The sequence below is a fragment of the Dicentrarchus labrax genome, unplaced genomic scaffold (assembly GCF_905237075.1).
Source record: "Dicentrarchus labrax unplaced genomic scaffold, dlabrax2021, whole genome shotgun sequence".
NCBI lineage: Eukaryota > Metazoa > Chordata > Actinopteri > Moronidae > Dicentrarchus > Dicentrarchus labrax.
Window position 1 is genome coordinate 26,142,245 of NW_026136721.1, and position 20,659 is coordinate 26,162,903.

General features: G+C 38.2%; 3 protein-coding genes across 3 annotated transcripts; all 3 read right to left on the reverse strand.

Moving 5' to 3' along the window:
• Positions 1-85: 85 nt before the first annotated feature.
• On the reverse strand, positions 86-4,784 carry LOC127355418 (caspase-6). The gene is made up of 8 exons (XM_051386263.1): positions 4,703-4,784; positions 4,358-4,399; positions 3,154-3,196; positions 2,889-3,038; positions 2,714-2,790; positions 2,278-2,453; positions 2,001-2,151; positions 86-1,840 (listed from the first exon to the last, which is right to left on the reverse strand). Exons 1-8 carry the CDS (start codon positions 4,719-4,721, stop codon positions 1,602-1,604), a joined length of 897 nt encoding a protein of 298 aa, XP_051242223.1. The 5' UTR covers positions 4,722-4,784; the 3' UTR covers positions 86-1,601.
• A 705-nt stretch (positions 4,785-5,489) lies between these two features.
• Positions 5,490-9,881, reverse strand: pla2g12a (phospholipase A2, group XIIA). Its single transcript, XM_051385468.1, has 4 exons — positions 9,463-9,881; positions 9,000-9,076; positions 7,606-7,771; positions 5,490-6,564 (listed from the first exon to the last, which is right to left on the reverse strand). Exons 1-4 carry the CDS (start codon positions 9,680-9,682, stop codon positions 6,446-6,448), a joined length of 582 nt encoding a protein of 193 aa, XP_051241428.1. The 5' UTR covers positions 9,683-9,881; the 3' UTR covers positions 5,490-6,445.
• A 2,245-nt stretch (positions 9,882-12,126) lies between these two features.
• Positions 12,127-19,726, reverse strand: dnajb14 (DnaJ heat shock protein family (Hsp40) member B14). The gene is made up of 8 exons (XM_051386509.1): positions 19,556-19,726; positions 16,255-16,429; positions 15,016-15,161; positions 14,626-14,814; positions 14,076-14,161; positions 13,797-13,906; positions 13,196-13,368; positions 12,127-13,074 (listed from the first exon to the last, which is right to left on the reverse strand). The coding sequence occupies exons 1-8, from the start codon at positions 19,692-19,694 to the stop codon at positions 12,950-12,952; spliced, it is 1,143 nt and encodes a 380-aa protein (XP_051242469.1). The 5' UTR covers positions 19,695-19,726; the 3' UTR covers positions 12,127-12,949.
• Positions 19,727-20,659: the final 933 nt, after the last annotated feature.

Consider the following 20,659-nt stretch of genomic DNA (forward strand, 5'->3'; position numbering starts at 1 on the left):
AGACATCCCTTGAATACACTTATTGCCACATAAAAAAATAAAAGCCTTATAAAATCATAATCACTTTGGGGAGTAAAACAGTCGCTGATATGTCACACAGATTTTATTATACAAAGTCACAACAGTAAGGCCACAAAAACACAGGATCAATGTCTGCTGGTAGATTTGTTTTTCCTGAGTTGTAGATCATGTGACACAGAAGTGTTTTCTGTCCACAGTACAGCTTTAAAAAAAAACACCCTTCCTCCCTGAGGTACTTCCCACACTGGTGTTTGTTGCCATTTTGGGTGCAAATACGCATTATTAAAATGTAGTACTGTAAACTGCTACAACACGAAGAACAGCACAAACATGAATTCCCTTTTTGATGGAGCAAGCTTGAAGACAAACAGCAGGTTTATGTGGTGCCTGGATGATCTGTTATGAGAGATATTACTTGATCATTGGTGCTTACAGAGACATGATTAAGTATTAAACCCTGATGTAAAGGAAATCATTAGAAGTACCTGATTGTTGTGGTGTTGTGTTACCCGCCTCGCAAGATACAGTAAGCTGGAAAGTATTTGTCTAGCTTGTAGACATTCCTGCAACTGACTTTACAGTCAAGAAAACCAGATTCACCTTACATTTCCAGTTTCCTAATAGACTATGTTTAGTTAAAAAAGACCACCAGAGGTTTCTACTGTCATTCTGGTTTGTTAAGAAAAAAAAGTCAGCTGTGGGGTAGGGTAACGTGTGGTACCATAGTAGTTTAAATCTGATTAAACAAGAAAGCAAAAATGTGACAAAGGGCAAAGACAAGTAGAGAAAAATGTGGTCCATAATTATTCTGCAGTTTTAAAATCAATTTCTTGAAAGTGCAAAATGTGTTATGGTCTATCGGGAGTGGACAACATAACAGGAACACCTGAAAACCCAATGCAATTCAATGCAACATTATTGCCTCAAAAATCAACCTTGATTTTGAGTTAAGATTTCTATTGCAAATCAGAAAAAAATTCAAGTTACAGGCTTGTATATCAACTTTCTTTATGTTAGTTTTGTTTGTGGCCCACCTACAGTACTCTGTAAACTCTGCGCTGTTCTGACTATTATGACCAACAGACAGTCTATAAGACATGTGAAATGCTTTTACCTGCTTACCAGTATCTGTTAATGCATACATGTAGCCGTGATGAGCGAATATAGGCCCTCCAATATACTGGTCTAACTTTGAATTACTGCAGGGCTGTTGTATTAGATTGCCTTGTAATGTCTACTATGTGTGCATTCACACAATAACCCAGATTATTGTGAGAAACCAGTAATCAGATGTCGTAACCTGTTTCGTAGCAGCTGGTCTGTAATCAGATCCTTTTCCTCTACTTGCTGCCAGAGATACATTACCTGCCTTGATTCTTCATAAACCAGGTCTTACCCAGCCAAGATATCTTTTGCTCTTATTATTACTGCTATTTTAGTACTGTGAATACTAAGGCTGCCAATTTAATGATTGTCCATTGCATATGTGAATAATAGTGTTCATAATCAACATACAGTAGAAGACTAAAAAAAATGTCATTAATATGAAACCAGCTGATTTTTATGACTCAGGTTTGAAACTACTGCTTCTTTGGTCGAAAGTAGAGTTTCTTGGTGAGCATTGAAGCAAAGCAAGGTACTTGCTTCTTCCCAATGGCACTCCGGTCATTACTGTTCCCAACACTCCTCATCGACACTTTCCTGTTGACCAGCGTGAGTAATTCTGTGAATTCAAGGGAGTCCCCATAATGCCGAAGCAGCTCACACAGATCCTGGACATACCAGGAACCGTTTATGGTCTCGCGGTGGGAATAGTAACCTTAACAAACAACACAGGGTGACAGGATAGTTAGTCATTAAACTGCGAAAGGTGACTCTAGTTTCTATGTAGGATTACTGCAACATCTTCAAAATATCAACCGAATCAAATGGGAGAATCTACCCATCATGCAGACTTTTAAACATCCCAGCCAGCTCACCTTCAGCCACAGAGTAGCACATGATGAAATCAGCACCAGCGGGGAGGGTGTGTACGGCGCTGGCGTCCACCACCACCTGATTTGTCTTCAGCTCACTGTCCACAGCATCACAGGCAGTCACTGGATTGTCATGCTTGTCTCCGCGGCATGCCTAGTGAGTGATGGACATAGCTATGTTCACGTTGACTGCATTTTTAAGAGCTAAGGGTTTCCAAGTAAAGCATTGAAAAAAAAATTTTAGTACTGGATTTGAGATCTGAGTTCTGTTTGAACGTACCTGTAATATAAAGATCTTTGGTTTTCCCACAAGGCTGTTGCACTTGTCTCCTTTGAACAGCGATGTGATATCCTGAATGCTGATCTTTCCATCGTAGGTGTAAACGTGATCATTCTCACCGTGGCTCAGGAATACGAGCAGAAAGCAGTCTGCGCCTGAATGGTCTTCTTCTGCGGCTGGTGGGAGAGCAGGTATTTGTTAAACTCCCCAATGAACAAGTAAAAGTGGCCCGTACCCCAGCATATTATGTGTTGGATCTGACACAGTTATCTTGCCTGAATATCCCAGTAAAAAGGAGAAAAGGAGTTTAAACTTTTTTTATTAACTGATTACTTTTACTATGTCTTATTTTAGGGGGTGCTGCAGGTCCCTCAATACCCCAACCTCCTGCGTCCATGCATTTTAATGTGTCATACGTGATCACGCGTGAGCTTACCTTCACTGATTTTGTCTAAGACTTCCACCTGTTTGTAGTTATCATAAGCCCTCACTTCGAAGTTTAGCTCTGCCAGTCTAAAAGAGAAAGAGTTTCAGTCGCTAAACAAGTTCAGACAAGTTCTTAATCACACAGTTACAGATTTCCCTCTCTGGTAGCTGGCTGGGACTTATACCTTCTCTCCAAGTTGTAACGGTCAGCATTGGTTCCATGCCTGTCATTCAACCCCATGCGCCAGAAGAAACGCTCCTGGTTAAAGATGAGTGCGAGGCCTCGTCGCTTGTTGTCCATCTTGTACTCCTCTGCAGGATCCAAAGCTAAAGAGCTGTTTCATAATGAAAAAGAACACACAAAGACAGTATTTTGGGGAGGATACTGGACCAGAGGATTGTGAGAATTTCCAGCAGATCGAAACGCACAAACAAGAAGAAACAGTTTACCTTCTGATGAAGGCATCAGTCTCTGTTAGGTTCTCCGTACATGCTATAGAAAACAACACATACATGAATAAACCACGCAACGATGTAGAATACAATTACTTAACAATAATGCACATGACTTTACAGCCACTTTAAATATAACAAATACTCTGAATATGCGATTGAAGTTGCCAGAAATACACAGGAGGATTGAGCTTTTCAGGCTTTTGCTTCTTTGTTAAGCAGCACAACTACAGGTGCATGAATTGCTCCACTGCTGCTGGTATGGGGGTCAAGCAGCCATTGTTCTATCAGCTCAGAGTTCTCGTAGCTTTCAATAGCTGAGTGACAGGTGGAGAAAGATGGCAAAGGCTGCTAAAAGAACAGAGGGCAAAAGTGACACCTCCATACCCCACCCTACAGATATGCAGATGTGTGTGTTAAAGGCAGCCGCTCAGGGTGTCGACATGTCTTTGCCTGTGTGGCTTTTTTTTCCCCCTCAGTTGCCAGATTATTAGGTACACCTAGCTAAAACTAGTGCAGTCTAATAAACATAACATAATGTTCAGTTTCTGCTAAAATAGTTTAAAGAGGTGTGTATATATATATTCAACTTAACAGCCATTTTGGATGCTGTGCACTGAGAGGTGTTTCTGATATTTAGTACTCAACATCACCACAAACACAGCCTCATAACTGACCATGCAATTAATTCAACACCTCTGTAAACGGCTTCAGTACAAACTGAACAATATAGCCTTTTTAAGAGGAGAATTTACACCACTGATGTTATATTAAACTGCACTTGTTTTATCTTGGCAAACCTAATAAACATGCAATTAATACTGGATCAAGATAAAACTATTTAGCCAGCTGGGCTGTCTCATCGTTCATGCTTTTATTAGTTTTTATTCCCCCCATAAAAGCACATATATAGGTTCCTGCTGAATCAGTTTCTAAATGACAACGGAAGACAGGGAATATAAAAAAAATCACATCCTGCCTATATGATATGATGAGTCATAATCATAATCAGTTTTGGTTGATGATTAATCTCATATTTGAACTGGCTGCACTTTGGCTTTTTGGTACCAATGCTAACTATGTTTCACTTTTGCTTTAATGAGGGCAAACCTCTTACCATGTCCTACTAGAAAATGAACGAGAAACTTAAACAGTGCACACGCTTTTAAACACCATATGTAAGTTAGTGTAAAGCACTCACCCGCTCTGTCTGTGTCTGTCCTGCTGTCTTTAGCAACACTTCCTGGGAAGGCGAGAGAAAGAGCAATTCAGTCCTAGCATTGAAAACAGTTTAATGACATTAAAAACATCCCCCACCTTGTACTAACTTGGTGGCTGACTGAAGAGAAAGAAGACTTAGAGTAAAGGAGTTACAGCCTTTGTGTAAGAACATAGTAGTAAACAGCCTCACTGATGATACTGAAGTTACATCGGAAATTAAACGTCTTTCCATTTATCTTTTCAACGTGTTAAACGCCGTACGCAGGCGTCCACAACATATGTCTACTAAAAATGAAAAACATTCATAAATAATAAAAGTTGTTACCTCCACATCTGTCAGACATGTTCACGGCTTATCTCCGACTGCTACTACTGAAAGGAAAATGAATTTGCTTCGTCAATACAACACCCATAGGGCTTGGCTCCTCCCCATCGATCTCATTGGCTGAGTGTGACAATCGGAGAACACGATTGGCTCTCGCGTCTTTCAGTCAAAGGTCAACCACCAGGATGTCCGTTTTTGTCATATTACAACAGCCACTCATAAAACAGGAGATTCAATAAATCGTGAACAATAAAAGTGAGATTAGGGTGGGCAGGGTCGAAGATGAGGAGAGCTTAATATCTAATACAGACTTTATTTCATTTTACGACTTTAACTTCGACAACGTAATAGAAAAGTTTATGTTTCATCTTTTGGATGAAGGATCAACAAATATCTTCAGCACTGTAAAACCAAATAAGTTCATTTAACTAAAGAAAAATTGTTGAAACTGACTACATCAAGATTTTTAAGTCAAACACACTCAATTTTGTAGGTTAAGTAACTTTAGTAATTTTAATTGAGAATAAGAATGAATTTCATTTTATAATTTTTATTTGTACTTTGGAAACAAAACTTAGTGTCACTTCAAATTACAGCTTAAATAAGAATATTTTTTATCAAAAAAATTGAGTTTCTGTTGCTTAAAAATCTTGATGTAATCAGTTTCAATCATTTTGTTCAGTTTAAAGAACTTACCTGGTTTTACAGTGAGTGGTCACTAGACTCCACTCTGTTAAAAAATGCTGCTTACAGGATACATACATTTCTACAAAAATGACACACAGAATTATCAATAAAAGCAAGTTTCTTTATTTTTATGGCAGTTTAACACAGGTTTTCATTAGTGTTATCACATTTGAGTTAACCAGTGCATTTACCTCAATATGATATCTTACTATTTGTTTTTACAAATTTTATAAAAGAAAAAACGTTTAGGCTAAGATGCCGTAAAAACAGACACTGTTGACTTACTTATCAGATATTCCTATTAGGGTTATGGGAGGAAGGACAGGCCAGTAATGTAATATTTCACAGTCCATTATTTACTAATAATTTCTTAAAAGTTTCCTATATAAAAATACATTTGGTGCTTTTCTGAGACTTTAGGTTGTGCTGAGTTTAGAAGTAGTTGCTGATTTCAAGAGGAGCTGCCTTGAAAGAAGAGCTCCATTTACACCCAAGTACATATTTATTCATTATTATTGATTACTTGTTATAGAAACATTAGTAATCATATAATATTTGCTTCTGGACACATTTTGTATTTTCAAATGTTCAGCTGTCCCGCTGCTTACTAAATAAAAAGCTCCTGGTTTATCTAGTTTACCATTTAATTGTAATGAATCACTTGGAAGAGTACCAATTGAACAGTGCTAAATTACATATTTTTTTTACACCACAAACACCTTTTAGTAATTTACAAACCCATAAAATAAAGTGTCGGGTGCAACCAAAGCATCCAAAAGCCAGGGAAACCCTGAACACCCTGTTTCCAGTCCACTGCAGGACAGACACATTACACAGTATTAACAAAATATAAATATTTAATTGCATGAGAAAGATACTATTCATCCACTCTAAAAACTAGCTATTATTACATTCACTTTGTCTAATGGATGCCAAAGAAGCTCTATCCCTGAGAAAATCTACGAGTGTGACAAAAGAAAAGTTTATTGTTGGCATCCTTCTGTTAGTGTTGTGCTTTTGAATCAGTCCTTCCACAGTTGTGATCCTGTGGCGATGTCACAGTTCCCTCTTCATTTCATACTGACACACACAAGAATCTCTCTGGCTGTCCAGGTATGGCTTACACCCCAAGTGCATAACGGCGTCAAACAGCAGAGTTACTGCCGACTCACAAGCTGCAAAGAAGGACAGAAAGAACAAGAAGATGAACATGAGGAAATACACAACAGAGGAAATGTGAGTCCGTTAAAAAACAGCGATCATGTTACTGTAACATGACACGTTTTCAAAACTTGACCAAGATCAAAACCATACCGATATTCAAATTTCACTTATGACAGGAGGAGTTTGATTGGATGACTGATGATTGATTTATATTTCTAGGATTAGATTGTCAGACCCAGGAGAAGAAACAAGAAAAAACCAAAGGATAACATGTTAAAGTGATCTTAATTAAGTCCCAAGATGTAAAAAGACAAAAGAAAACACAAATAAACACAAGACATTCAATGTGAAGCTTAATATTGTGGTTAAGTACTTAAGAATAGCATCACACTGAAGCAGATATCCAGATTTAGTATTTAAAAATCAGCTCTATCTTGCCCTCTGCTGGTCTTACTATGTTTTACAACAGTTTCTACTCATAAAATGAACAAATGCATTTCTGCTGTAGTTCAACGATAAACATGAAAGTTACACAACATGCCTGCACAAGCATTGCAGCAGAAATGCATTTGTTCATTAAATCAGATGTAAATGTACATTTTTATTAATTTCTACCACTGAAGCATAGCTCCTCCCCTTGCTAAAAGTGTGCCATAGTCCACCAAAGTTTAAGTAGACTGCATTCTCAGTTGCACCCCGGACCTTAAAACTGAAGCAGCTCAATGGAATTCAGCTATCATATTCATATTATTTACACCTGCGTTTTTCCTACTGTGACATGTCAACATGTTTTAGATTTTTCCATTATTGGTCACTTTTTAGATTTCGTTGATAAATGCTACTTATTCTCCAAACCCACATACTACTTAAAAAACCAAAGAGGTTCATTTTATGTTTCTACAGGATTTTTCAGGCTTGGCATGCAATGCTTCATAAATTCACTGCCAAACAGAGCTTGACAACGTGTATGATGATCTACAAAAACCATGACCTAATTCTGGTAACCGACCTCATCCTGTATCTAATTTGAACACGTTGGTTCAACCTCTTACCTTTCACACTGTGGGCCAATCCCAGAGTCCTTTGCACATTCCTGCAAATGGTCTCGAGACAGTCCTGGAACTGCTCATCGCAGTCGTGCTTCTCGCGGCCGCATGTGTCATAACAGCGGTCATGCTGGTTACAACATTTAGTCATCGACGGGATGCCTATGTCAAACTGGAAAAAAACAGGTTTGTCACTCTTTGTTATGTATTTTGGAATGACATTCAAATGATACTGCCTCTAGGAGACAAGAGTTTCCCCAAAATGCAAAAGATGTGACAGCGGTTTAGTAATCAGTAGTTAATAACATCGGGAAAAAAAGCAATGACAAAAAGAACAACACTGGTTTTACAACTAAATATGTATACCTATGATACTGTAAATGAAACATAACTCAATCACATGTGAATAAAATGCGTTTAGTATTACGTATCTTTTAGTATTGTTTATCAAAGCCCAACTGATACTGGATACTCAAAAGGGTAATGTTGGTATTTTTCAACCTGGACCTTATTTTACCATGTTTTGTGTCAAAGTGAGTAATGGGGACACGTTTGGAATTTTGTCCAGTACTGACAGAGCGCGCTGCAGCTGCAAAAGAGGCTACAAGGTAATCCTGTCAAAATATGTCCATTAAAAGTGCTTGTTTTTGTCACTGACCAGCTCAGATAGTTACTGAAAGGACACTACGGAAGAATTAAACGTTCTTGACACAAACATTTTAAAAATAAGGTCCAGGTTGAAATATTCTAAAGTTATCCTTTAAGCCCAATACCAATATCAATATCTGAGTAACAAAATGTGGTAACAACACATTGACTTAACACACAATAAAAAAGAGCATACATACGGTTATAAAGAATTGTGCACAAAATACACACAAAGTGGTACCTCTGTATGGACAGTCTATGGAATTTAGACAATGTAATGTAAATTACCTTAAAACATATATTTGGCATGTCTGTACTGCAATTTCTTGTTACTTACGCATCAACATACATGCTGACACCAATATATCTCTTCAATGAGACGAGTTATTCCCTAAGCTCTATTTTTTCTCCTTTTTTTAATGTGGACTAAACATGTTTTCCCCTCAATTTAACAGTAAAAGCCACCTATAGGTGATTCACATCCTTTTCATTCTCATCAAACCATTAAATGACCCCTTGTGTCCTGTATGAAAGCATCTGCATTTGTAATGTTTCTCCACTCATTCATTTGGGGTTTGGAATTTATCAAAACCAAAAAAAAAATCTATTCTTTAATCTATAAAGCTTAAAATATTATGTAAAATTTAATGTACAGGAATAATGTTTGGGTTGCTGTGTACATCAGGAATCACACGGGGACCAATTTTGCTTGTCCCAGACATGTACGAAACCTCCAGACTCTGACAGACTACCTGAAATCCAAACAGCGGGGAGCCACATCCGTTGGGTGGTGGCTGCTTGTACCCCGGACGAGGCACCGGCTTGTAACCTGTGAGAGAGGAGCAAAGGTGAAGAGGTTTCTTGTTCTGCCAGTCAGGTACAGTCAGTTATCTTGCTGTCACAGATAACCACATCAGTACAGACCATTTAATGGCTTACTGTGCCACTCAAGGGGCGATAATGTATATCTTATGTCTCCCAAGTGTTGCATAAACTCAACATTCATTAATGTTGTCTTGTCCTCCACTGTCTATCTGTGACTTGACATTGCAAATAAAAGCCAAGGTGTGAATAAAGTCCTCCAATAGGCCAGCATGCATGATACAAGGGCCCAATGAAACACAGCCACCATTAAAAGTTATTAGTTACAAATGTGTAAAACTAATTCAGTTGTTCACTTTGAGAAAAGGTCTTGAAAGAAGACAGACAGCTTACCATCACTACACCTGTAATGACACAGCCCGTCATCGCCACCGAACAGGTCCAGGGCTGCATTCAGGTATGTGTCAATCTTGTGTATTCCGTTGCGGATAGTCTTCAAAGTCATCCTCCAGTCCGGAGTCTCTGGCTCATGTTTGCAGGCAGACGCGGACGGGAGACCTCCACCAGAGTACAACCCCAACAGGAAAGCCCAGATGTAGCTGCTGTAGTGCATAGTGCCGCTTCACGTCAGAGCCAGAGACCAGCGGTTCCCGGCGGCTTGCTTTAATGAAGGTTTAATTTATTCCTCAACGTGTTGTCTTGATGGCATCTCAGGTTTCACTTCTGTCTGTTTTCATTTCACTAAATAAGACACATAGGAGGCGCGAGCCGAAGATGTTTATATCGTTTCCGGGTCTGGCGCTGTCACGTGACCGCTGACAAACCAATGGAGATGATGTCATAAATTGCAACGCGTCAGTAATCTAGATAGATAGATAGATAGATAGATAGATAGATAGATAGATAGATAGATAGATAGATAGATAGATAGATACTTTATTTATCCCGAGGGAAATTCAAGTATCCAGTTGCATACAAAATACAAAACATATATTACATACATTACATACATTGAACAGACATTGAACATACATTGAACTAAAATTAAAAACCCTAACCTTAAGAATAGAATTAAAGATAAAATAAAAGATAAAAGATAAAATATTATATATATATAATTAACAGTAGCTACAGTAAACTGCAAATGGAGTGGAGTGCAAATGGAAGTAAAACAGTGCAAATGGAGGTAGAAATTGTCCATTGTCTATTATCTATTGTCCTCCCTGCCTGATTATCTTTTAATGTATTTTGATCTTATATGATGCTATTGTTTGCCACCTGAAAGTTTGTCCACTATCCTCTTGTCAAAAATGGTTGAAATATGAATTTTAGTGCTATACAAAATGCTGTATTAATGCATTTTAGCAATTAAAACAAATCTGTTTTTATTGTAGGTCAGAACAGTAAAATTCAGTAATTTATTTAACATTGCTCTACAGCTCACCTCCAGCCTCCATTACCCACAGTGCAAGGCAAATGGCACAGATTCCCAAGATCATCCTCATCAGTCCCGAAACTGAGTTTAGTATACAGATACATTTTTACATATCTTAATATTTTAGAATTGCTTCTAATATAAATGAGATTATATGTCACTGATATTAAAATGTCATATATATCTCATGAAAGGAGCCCCATAGAAGCTACCTGTGGCCTCTATGAGGGTCCCTGTTGTGTTGTCTCTACCCAGATCAGCTGCAACATTGTTTACAGGATAGGACACAAGAAACAATAAAATAACAACACAATATACATAATAATATAACATTATGAGATGGTACATTCTGTATAATGTACCTTAAATAATTTAACTTTTAAAATATTCTGCCTCTGCCTTTAATGGAGTATAGTTTACACTGTAGTGTTTCTACTTTAGAACTTGATAACTTCTTCCCCCAATGGTGCACACTGTATTTTGGTTCAACTACAACACGTGTAAAGAGGGCTGCGCTCATCTCTGAAGGCATGTATTTCAGTTTTGCTCCACAACTCTCTTTGGTGGGTTAATCTGATCATGAAAAGTAAAACATGAATATGCTTTTTCGTGGTAAGACCATTCTAAGGCCTATCTAAGGTAACATAAGATAAGACTTTATTGATCCCACACTGGGGAAATTCACTCGCTACAGCAGCTCCAGATACAACACAACAGTTAGGGAAAATGCACATAAAAAATAGAATAGCAAAATACAAGACCTAATTAAAATTGAAAAAACAGAATAAGAGTTATATGTACACTATATACAGCTTTTTATATACAGATGTGATTGATATGGAACATTGCACAGGCAACAGCAGGAGGTAGTAGCATGGTGTAAAAATAAATAATTGCACAGGGCAAAAATATCTACAGCAGTATAGTTTAGAGAATATATGCAACAGACAGGGCTACAACCAGTCTGTTGACTCTTTTTCTGTCCCTCTCTATATCTGTAACATGTAGTTTCAATATTGGCTCTGAAAGTGGTTAAATGATACATTATATATCCTGACATTTCTGAAGGCATTTCACTGCCTGTAAAATGTGCTATAAATATTCTTCAGCATCATATGTCTGTATGTATTCTCAACAATCTAGAAACATATTTTAAGCATAAACATTTTTTTTTACATTTTCAAAAGATTAAATCGTTTTTTGGACACAATTGAAGAAAACGTTTGTATTGTTACGTTGTGTCCATTGTAGAAGCTTCATACCTGTAGGTGTACTGTTTCCATGGCAGTGGTTGACTGGCATCTCAAGATTCTGCGTTGCTAGGAGACGCAATTTCAACTGACTGAAACGCATCATAATCGCATGTCTGTTGACCATTGACACAAGGCGGTTTACCAAACTCAAATAGAGTTAGTTTTCAACTGTTTACAACAACTTTACATTCACCTGCACTGTATTGGAGTGGCAACAGAAATCTCAGAAATGACAAAAGGTGAGGAATAAAACTAAAACTGTATGCATGGCTACATCCCATTAGATGTAAAAGAGTAAATGTGTTTGTTTGTTTGTAATTTCAGTGAGCTGAAACCTTCAACATCTGAATCAAAGACACAAATGCATCCTTATGGTAATAATTTTACTTTATTTAAATGATTCGGCGAGCATTGAAGAAATACTGGGTTTCTTCTATATTTACTTAAATAACTGCATAAACTTCAAACATTCAAAAATGAAAATGTACAACCATTTATGAATAACAGTTTCAACGTCCTTCCATGTTTAGTCCCAACCAACTTCACATTTTGAAGTGCTCAACATAAAATGTTCTCTAGTAGCAAAATCACACCTCCCCTTATAATCCATTGTTGGACACACTCACCTGAAAGGTGAGTAGGAAGCTAAAAGACACATTATGTTTTATTATATTTCCATCTTTTGTTCCTGTGTTCTTCTCAAGAAATGGATTTGGGTGGAGGACAGCACCTCCAGATGAACCTACAAAGTCTCCCATCCTATATTTATGTCAAGCAGATGATGCCGGAAGCCGTTTGTTGATCTTAAGACAGTGATTTGCTTGTGCAGATTGCCTCTTGGGGTTCTCACTACTCGAAGCACATGCCTTTACAATCGAAAGTGTCCTTGTCCTTCTTGTTTTCAGGAAACATGAAAAGCAGAGTAAAAAAAAGAAAAGATCTGGGGCTTTCTACAGTGTATGTAGATTGGTTCATTAAGACGTAACAAGGCGGTTCCTGGGGTCAGGCTGGAGTGAGGAAGGAGAGGAGTTGGCGGGGGGAATATGGAGGAGAGGGACATTTTAAAACTTCAACAATAGAGCTAAATTATTTCAGTAAGTTTTTTTTGCTCCTAGTGTAAAGACTCTTCCTTAAAAAAACATGAACATACACGTCTATTCATATACATTTACATGATCTAGAAGTGTTCAACTCATCCGCCCCTGAATAAGTTATTTAGTCTGTCCAGCTCCCTGCAGTTATCCATGGTCATGAGTTCTGCCTTCTTGCGCATTCGGTCGTCCCTGTATACCTTAGCAGCATACAGCAGGTCTGTTTCTGGATGAGATGAATAGAAAAACAATGTTACTGATAAAAGAAGCGTTCAGGAAAAAAAGGTGCAAAGCAGAAACTATAATTGAATCCAGTAAGCTAGTTCTGAGGGTGTATTATTACTCACTTGTCTGTCTCTCCTTCCAACAGTTATTTCTGACATTAGATACATAGTCCTCCTCCACATTTTTCTCAATCTGATGCAGCGCTGAGCCCTTGAACTCCGACTTAAAATCTCTAGTGACGTAGTAGTCGACATGCAAGTTTTCTGTCTGCCGTTTTACGGTCTGACCTGTGGACCTGGAAGAGATGGAAGAGGTACAAGCTGTTGAGAAAATGCTGAAAACTGTAGTAATTTACTAAAATATGTTGAATCCGGAAGGTATTTTATAGTATCCTTAAAACTCACATTGCAATTGACTGTGAAAAGATTGTCAGTGAATACAAATGTGAAAGAAGATAAAGACAAATACAAACAATGCATGGCACAAGGTTTGCTGAGTAACCAGGATTTGTGGCAACATTTCATAGTACAAAAAGGTAGAAGGTATACAAAATACTTTCGAGACGTCAACCAGCCTCTTTGACAGGTAACCAGTCATAACATGACATGTTGTAATCAGTTCCACAGATCTGAAGTAAATGTGACATACAAAAAGTGCAATTAGCTACCTAGTAGTTGCAAGGAACAAGTTTTCCTCAGCAATGGAAAAAAAATGTGTACGTACGGTCTAGAGTAGAGGCTGTAGGGTGGAGGGGACACCATCATCTGGCTCAGTATTGACACTAAAATCAGGACCACGATGGGCATCAGCTGGATGAACATGGAGAAACCACCCTAGAGACAAAAACAGTACAATGAGTACTTCATTTTCAGCACACGCCTATGTGACAATGTACAGTCAAAGCATGTATTTACCATAGGTGCAATACATTCAAATTATAATGTACATATGTGCAAATAAACTGTTAAATAAAAGTTATAAAATCAGAACCCATCCACATACATCTCCCCTTTCTTCTGTTCTCTCTTGTCGGAAATCCGTCTGATGGCTGTAGCTCGTTCTGCTGTTAGTGAAGGTGTGTGTACTTGCTGGAGACAAAAATATTGACTAAGGTCAGATACAGTTATGGAATACGTCACCAGTTACACCTACTCTCAAAGTTCATTATTTAGAACTATTTTCCTGCTGTTTTACATTATGTTTTAGTTAAAAGAGCAGTGGCATAATTTAGAGACACATTCAGGTACATTTGAAGTCTTTCTACCACACAATGTCTATGGACTGAACCCATAAAAGTGATTGTATATATATATAAAGAGAAATATGTCATTATCTGAGGATCACCAAAAAGCCATGATAACGTGGTTACGTTTCTCACTTAAACACTCTTAAATTAAACAAGATTGTTGACTATTAAATTGATGTGAGACAACATGTGACAATATATTTGGACAAAAACACAAATCAAATTTAAATAGGAAGTGATGAGTGATGTAAACTTATCAGTAGCATTGAACTTTAATGTGTTGTTAAAAGCCATATGCATACTTACACGAGGGGAAGCCACCTCCAAAGAACATGTTGAAGAGGTCCTCAGGAGTGATGTCAGCCTCAAAGCCCCTGTGGAAGTCAAAGCCTCCTCCGTGTGAGTGACCCGGGCTGCTCGGCTCCTCCCCTCCTGTCAGGTCATACTGCCGTCTTTTGTCTGGGTTGCTCAGCACTGCATATGCATTACCAATCTCTGAAGGAGGACACAGTTGATCAAAGAGGGAGGAAAGGCTATGGACATAAACCATTTCACACAGTTTTTTCTAGGTGTTAAAACCACTTCTGCTTACATATTCAATCTTTGCATTACATACAGGATTAGTACATCACATGCAATCTACATTTCAAATAGCTTAGGACGGATCATTAAAGGATCATAATTGAGTTAAATTACTCTTAAAGGCCTCTGTTGCTCCAGGTGCGTGATTTTTGTCTGGATGGAACTTGAGCGCTAGTTTCCTGTAGGCTTTCTTTAGCTCGTCCTCACCGACTTCTTTACTGACACCCAGCACTTCATAGTAGTCCTTACACCGCTTTATTCTGAAAGACAGGGACAGAGTGAAACAGCCGAAAACAATCCAGGGGATTTTGGTCATTGGCTACTTTTAGTGTTAGATTTTCTTTTCCTGTCACCTTCTGAACCAGGCACATCCATGCTTAGTGAAAGTAACATGTTGATGGTCCTGGCCTTAAGTCACACAAATGATGATTCAACAATATCCCCCAGAGAAAATCAGTTCATAGCTAAGCTTACCAATCTTTACATCCACCGTGGTTTCTATATCCACACAGATCATACTAAGCTTAAAAAATGTACTACTAACTAAGCCTCCTGCCATGTGTATGTTCTACTAATGCAATTAGCAAGACCCAGTGAGAGACCGAAGACTGTATGCCGGATATCTTATTTCTAACACATTATTCCAAGGGAAAAAAGAAAAATAATTTTATTAAACACTAATGATATGATCAAAAGAAAAATTCACAATATACTCAACGTCAAAAGAGTTATCGCCCAGTCTACCCGTCACTGAATCATGACTAAAGAAAGACTCCTGATTAGATCACATGGGAGACATTTTAATATAAACATAGGGCACAATTGGTCTTACTTTACCCACTGAAGCCTCCCATAAGGATTAAGTAAAAAAAACTTCAGGGAATAGAGAGATCGTGCAATGTACTGGTAGGATTGCATAATGGCAAGCATGTTTATCCTATAAATGAACTTGCAATCTGCAACTTTCTATGATCTAAATGGAGGTTGTATGCTGTGAATAAAATGCACCACCTACCTACCTCTCTCTCTCTCTGTGGTCTAAAATTGGAGCATGTAGTGGCTACCTGGTATCTAGTATCTAGTTCACGCCGCTTAATGTCTCGCACTTTTTCCCCCCTCATGGGCATAACACCAAGCTGAAGAGATTCCCATGGCAATAGCTGTGTGTGCACAACACTGCAGCCAAAGATAAAAGGTCTAACCAAAAATGATAGAAACACTACTGCTGTCACGGGGCCAAACTGTATGAAAGCCCCAAAATAGCAAACTGAAGTGGGCCAAACTACAGTACCAACTTGTTGAAAAAGAAATACAGCATGAAAGGGCAGACGTAGTGAATACTAAAAACCTCACCTCTGCACACCTTCCACCTGCTCTTTGGTGAAGCCTTTGGACGAATCGGTTCCTCCAGACTCTTGGCTTTCCCTTTCTGGCTGGGCGCCGCTGCTTTCTGAGCTTTCTGCTGGTCGCCTACGATATGCACCGTTACCCGCCGAGCTCCCATTCTTCGTTAATGCGTCCAACAAAGCTGAAGGCGAGAGGAAGAAGCTAAAGATTAATTACATGACAAATTATTCCCTTCAGTATCTTAAAATTGTCCAAGCTTTTAACAACTTCCTTAAGTAAAGAATCGTCAATTAAGATGATAGCGTTTTAACATTTGGGTAACATGAGACTCGAAGAGCAATCAGATGGTTTGTCTACCACTGAAAACACAACAATTTTGGATTTTAAGACCATGATTCAATCCAATTTAAAAACAAAATGCATAAATACAAAATATGCTCACTGTGCCCTAATGACAGGTAGTGATACGACTTTCAAGCCATAAAGAATGCAAACTTGAAATGTGCCCCCTGTATTTTATTCAGTGTGTGACAGAGAGCACAATTTCTTGTCTTCAACACTTTCTATTTAGTCATTTACACTAATTGAGGTGTAGGGCCCCTCCAGTACTCTAAAGATCTCATTCAGGCCATGTAGGAAATATGGTTAGTGATGCAAAAATACATACTGAAAGACAGTACAGCAACAGCAGAGCTGCCTGATCATATCGATATGCTTTTAACTGTTATAATGTTCCTTATTGTTTATTAATGCATTATTCATAATTAGACAGTTTGTTCTCATGTAACATAAGCACACAACTTGTGCCTCTCTTGCACAACTATAATCCCTCTTTTCCATAGCATTAGGCGCTACTTAACATGTTGAGAAAAGGCAACAATGTCATGTTTTTTGCGTTCTGCTTTGTATGCTCGCTGTGTACTTACATTTTACAGCTCTTCCCATATTGAACCGTATATTTTTGAGACCTCATTGTCCCATAGTGATCAATTGTTTAATATTAATAATCAAATTCACTCCTGTTTGCGCTGTACTTTGATATATTATTATACTGACAACTTATTACAATCTTCCCTCTTTGATGTCAACACATTCACAGCAGACTGAAAAATGCTGGGTTTACTGAGTGAGTATATAACCAGCTTACTGATGCCAGATAACTCAAACACAGTACTCTCAAATATGTACAGGCTTTGTGATACAGGCACAACCCCCCACGTGGCTGCTGTGAGGAATGCTTTACAGTGTACAGGTGCTACCTTGGTCTTCCTTCTTCTGTCAACCATTTATGTGTGCTGCTATGGATTACAACATTAGGTTATGTGACACACTTCCTACTCCTCAGTGCCAGACCTGTGCACATGTCATGGCCTCTGCAGGAATGGGGAGACATCTCACAACTGTAGATTCAGAGGCTCACTGACTTTTAAGTCCCAGACAGCACAACTGCAAAGGCACTCAGACGAGGTACAGAAGGACCTGGTGATAATGTTCAGCTCTTGTTTTCCTCGTACTATTTTCATGGCTTATTTACTTGCTCAGTATAGCTTGGACTTCAAAGAGTGTTTTCCTTATCAGTATATATCCTTTACAATAGAAAGGCCAGTCTGTATGTTGTATTGTTAACAGTTACAAACTCCTCCTGCTCATATCCTGTCTCACACCAGCACACACAGGCTCAGAAAGACCTTCTTCACACAACAGGATTGGGATCTCTAATCTTGCCAGAGCCTCAAAATGGAGTCCCTTTACTACCCTGCTCCCTTCAATACACACTTATTATTATATTTCCTGTATAATAAGACATTTATTTCAACTCCTCCTACAGAAATAACCCACCTTCTTTGGCAAATTGTTAAAAGTCTTAAACACCTCTCTTTTGCTTAAAGCCTTTTGTTTTGGGGCATTTTGTTTAGGACATTTTTAATGAACATTCCTGTGATGCTTCTCACTACTTTTCAAAATATATCCTGTGGTGTGAATGTGGATAGTAAAAACCCTTGATCGATTTGTTCAAATAACCGAAAAGTGGTTAGCTTATCTTAAATGAGAACTAGTGGCCTTTTGTGTGGTGTGTACTTTTTTCAAGGTCTGGCCAAGGCAAGCCAGTTCTCTATCTGGTGGGAAATGTCATTTAGCGCTTTCCATACACACAAATGCAGCTAAACCTGAGCAGGCACATAATTAAGCAGACAAGAGACACTGCTGGAGATCTGACTAAATTCCTTTTCCACTGACAAGCTACAGTTTAACAACCGAGGAGCTACTTGTAATCAATGTGCAAGCTTATCTGTCCTATTACACATTCACTCACAATACTGAATATTGAACAGCCTGTTAGAATTAAAGTACAGCAGCAATCTAGTCCTTAATTCAAAATCCGACTTAAACATACAGAAGTATTATCAGTAGCGTGTACTTCAAGTAATACTAAATTATTGAATTGTTAATACTAAACAACTGATGAGCTACTTGTCATCAATGTGCAAGCTTATCTGTCCTATTACACACTCACTCCCAATAGTGAATATGAAACAGCCTTTGAGAATTAGGATCCAAAAGATGTATGTCAGTCCCATCCTTAACACCTGTTTACAGCCGCCTAACAGACAGTGGAGTATCCTGGATTAGCCTATAGTCTCCAGGTAAATCATTTAATTAAAAGGATTGGACTAGAAAGAACTAACGCTACATCTCTCTCCTGGCATCACTTCTCCTGTCCTGTCCTGTCCTCACCGGCAATAACAACGCTGGCTGAAGTCTACTACTATTTGAAGTCAAAGTAAAATTACAGCGAACCGAAAAAAAAATAAATAAAATGCTTTAAAAGTCAACTAGCTAGTCTTTCAGGAAATGATAATGATTGACACCTATCATTAACTACTGAATGAATAATGGGCTTATATGTTATTCGTATCCTGAGGCTTTATAATCGGTCACTGATGGCTAACAAATATCCACTTAACATTACACTGTAACGTTATATCCCCGATTCACCGACAACTTAGTTACACCACAGCGAAGCGCTAGCAAGGTTAGCTAACACAACTCTAGGCCCACAGCTCAGCCAACGCTGACTCGGATGTGTGTTGCTTAATTATCCTGTGTTTGACCCACAGTTTACTCTTGACTACTGCTCCCTAACTAATCATAAACGTGTTTTCAGTCGTTATACAACAGTCAACAGATGACCTGCTGTGAGCTTAAACCGTATAGGTGATGTTAACAAACGTCAGCCACTAGCTAACCCTTCGCTAGGTTAGCCCTGGCCGGCTAAAACACAGAAGTCAACCACGAACGGCCTTACCTTTGGCTTTGCCGGTTGGGTACAGCTTCTCTGCTTTGTTGAGAAACTTCACCGCTTTCTCTTTATCTCCTGCTTCGAGGGCTTTCGTCGCTATATTTATACATTTTTCAGCTTCGTCCCTGTTCCCTTCCATCTTCATTCCTCTTCCTCCTCCAGCAGAGTCAGCTGATCATCTCACAAAACACGTGGTCACCAGCACTGACAGCCCGGTCTGAGATTAAAATCCTTCTGCTTTTCTGTGGGTTTGTGGGACTTTCTAAGTCTATTTTTCCTCTCCTTGTTGTACATACATATGTTAGCACTGGTTTTTTTTTTTTTTTTGTCTCTGTAACATCAGCAGACAAAACACTTATCACAGACACCTTTTTTTTGCATACCTGTACTGTGCAATTATATAATTTCTTATACACACACACACACACACACACACACACACACACATTAAGATTATGTTATACATGTACTGTATATTCATAGCCCTATATTTATAGTCTAGATTTCCTTTAAATTACACTGCTGTATATATTTTTTGTCCTGCGCAATTATATTTATTTCTACAACTACCTCCTGCTGCAACCTGTGCAATGTTCCATATCAATCACATCTATATATAGTTTACAAAATTATTCTTTTTATTTTTATTTTTATTTTTATTATTTCTTGTATTTTTTGGGTTCTAGTCTCATTTAATGTGTATTTTCAAAATGTATTGTATCTGTAGCTTCTATAGCAGGTGAATGTCCAAAGTGTGTAAATCAATTTAGTCTATCATATTGTGTTTGGGTTTCATTGTTTTAAATAAATGGGAAAAAAATCATATTAATGGCCATTGGTGGAGGAATCCTCTGATTGTTTACTCAAGTAAAAGGTACCAGTACAGCAGCAATGTAAAAAATACTCCAATACAAGTAAAAGTCCTTAACTCTAAATCCTAATTAAACATACAGTATTGTCTTTGTGAAATATTGTTTAGGTTTATTACTTTGTACCTTGAATAGTCATTTAAATTGAACCATTTTAAGAGTTTAGAGGGGAAATCAATTTGGTGGACCTGCTAACAACTCAAGAATGTGATAAGGGGCCCAAACAAGACAGGGAAAAGGT

Bases quoted from the DNA above. Each gene is read 5' to 3' on its own strand.
- LOC127355418 (XM_051386263.1), bottom strand. The intron at 2,791-2,888 runs GTATAAGTCCCA...TTTCTCTTTTAG, and splicing joins CGTTACAACTTGGAGAGAAG to ACTGGCAGAGCTAAACTTCG. The intron at 2,454-2,713 runs GTAAGCTCACGC...CTCTCCCACCAG, and splicing joins CTTAGACAAAATCAGTGAAG to CCGCAGAAGAAGACCATTCA.
- pla2g12a (XM_051385468.1), bottom strand. From the start codon at position 9,682: ATGCACTACAGCAGCTACATCTGGGCTTTCCTGTTGGGGTTGTACTCT. The intron at 7,772-8,999 runs GTAGTCTGTCAG...GTTTTTTTCCAG, and splicing joins CCCCGCTGTTTGGATTTCAG to TTTGACATAGGCATCCCGTC. The intron at 6,565-7,605 runs GTAAGAGGTTGA...CCTTCTTTGCAG, and splicing joins ATTGGCCCACAGTGTGAAAG to CTTGTGAGTCGGCAGTAACT.
- dnajb14 (XM_051386509.1), bottom strand. From the start codon at position 19,694: ATGAAGATGGAAGGGAACAGGGACGAAGCTGAAAAATGTATAAATATA. The intron at 14,815-15,015 runs GTAATTTAACTC...GTCCTCCTTCAG, and splicing joins AGCAACAGAGGCCTTTAAGA to AGATTGGTAATGCATATGCA. The intron at 13,075-13,195 runs GTGAGTAATAAT...CATCTCATCCAG, and splicing joins TTGGAAGGAGAGACAGACAA to AAACAGACCTGCTGTATGCT.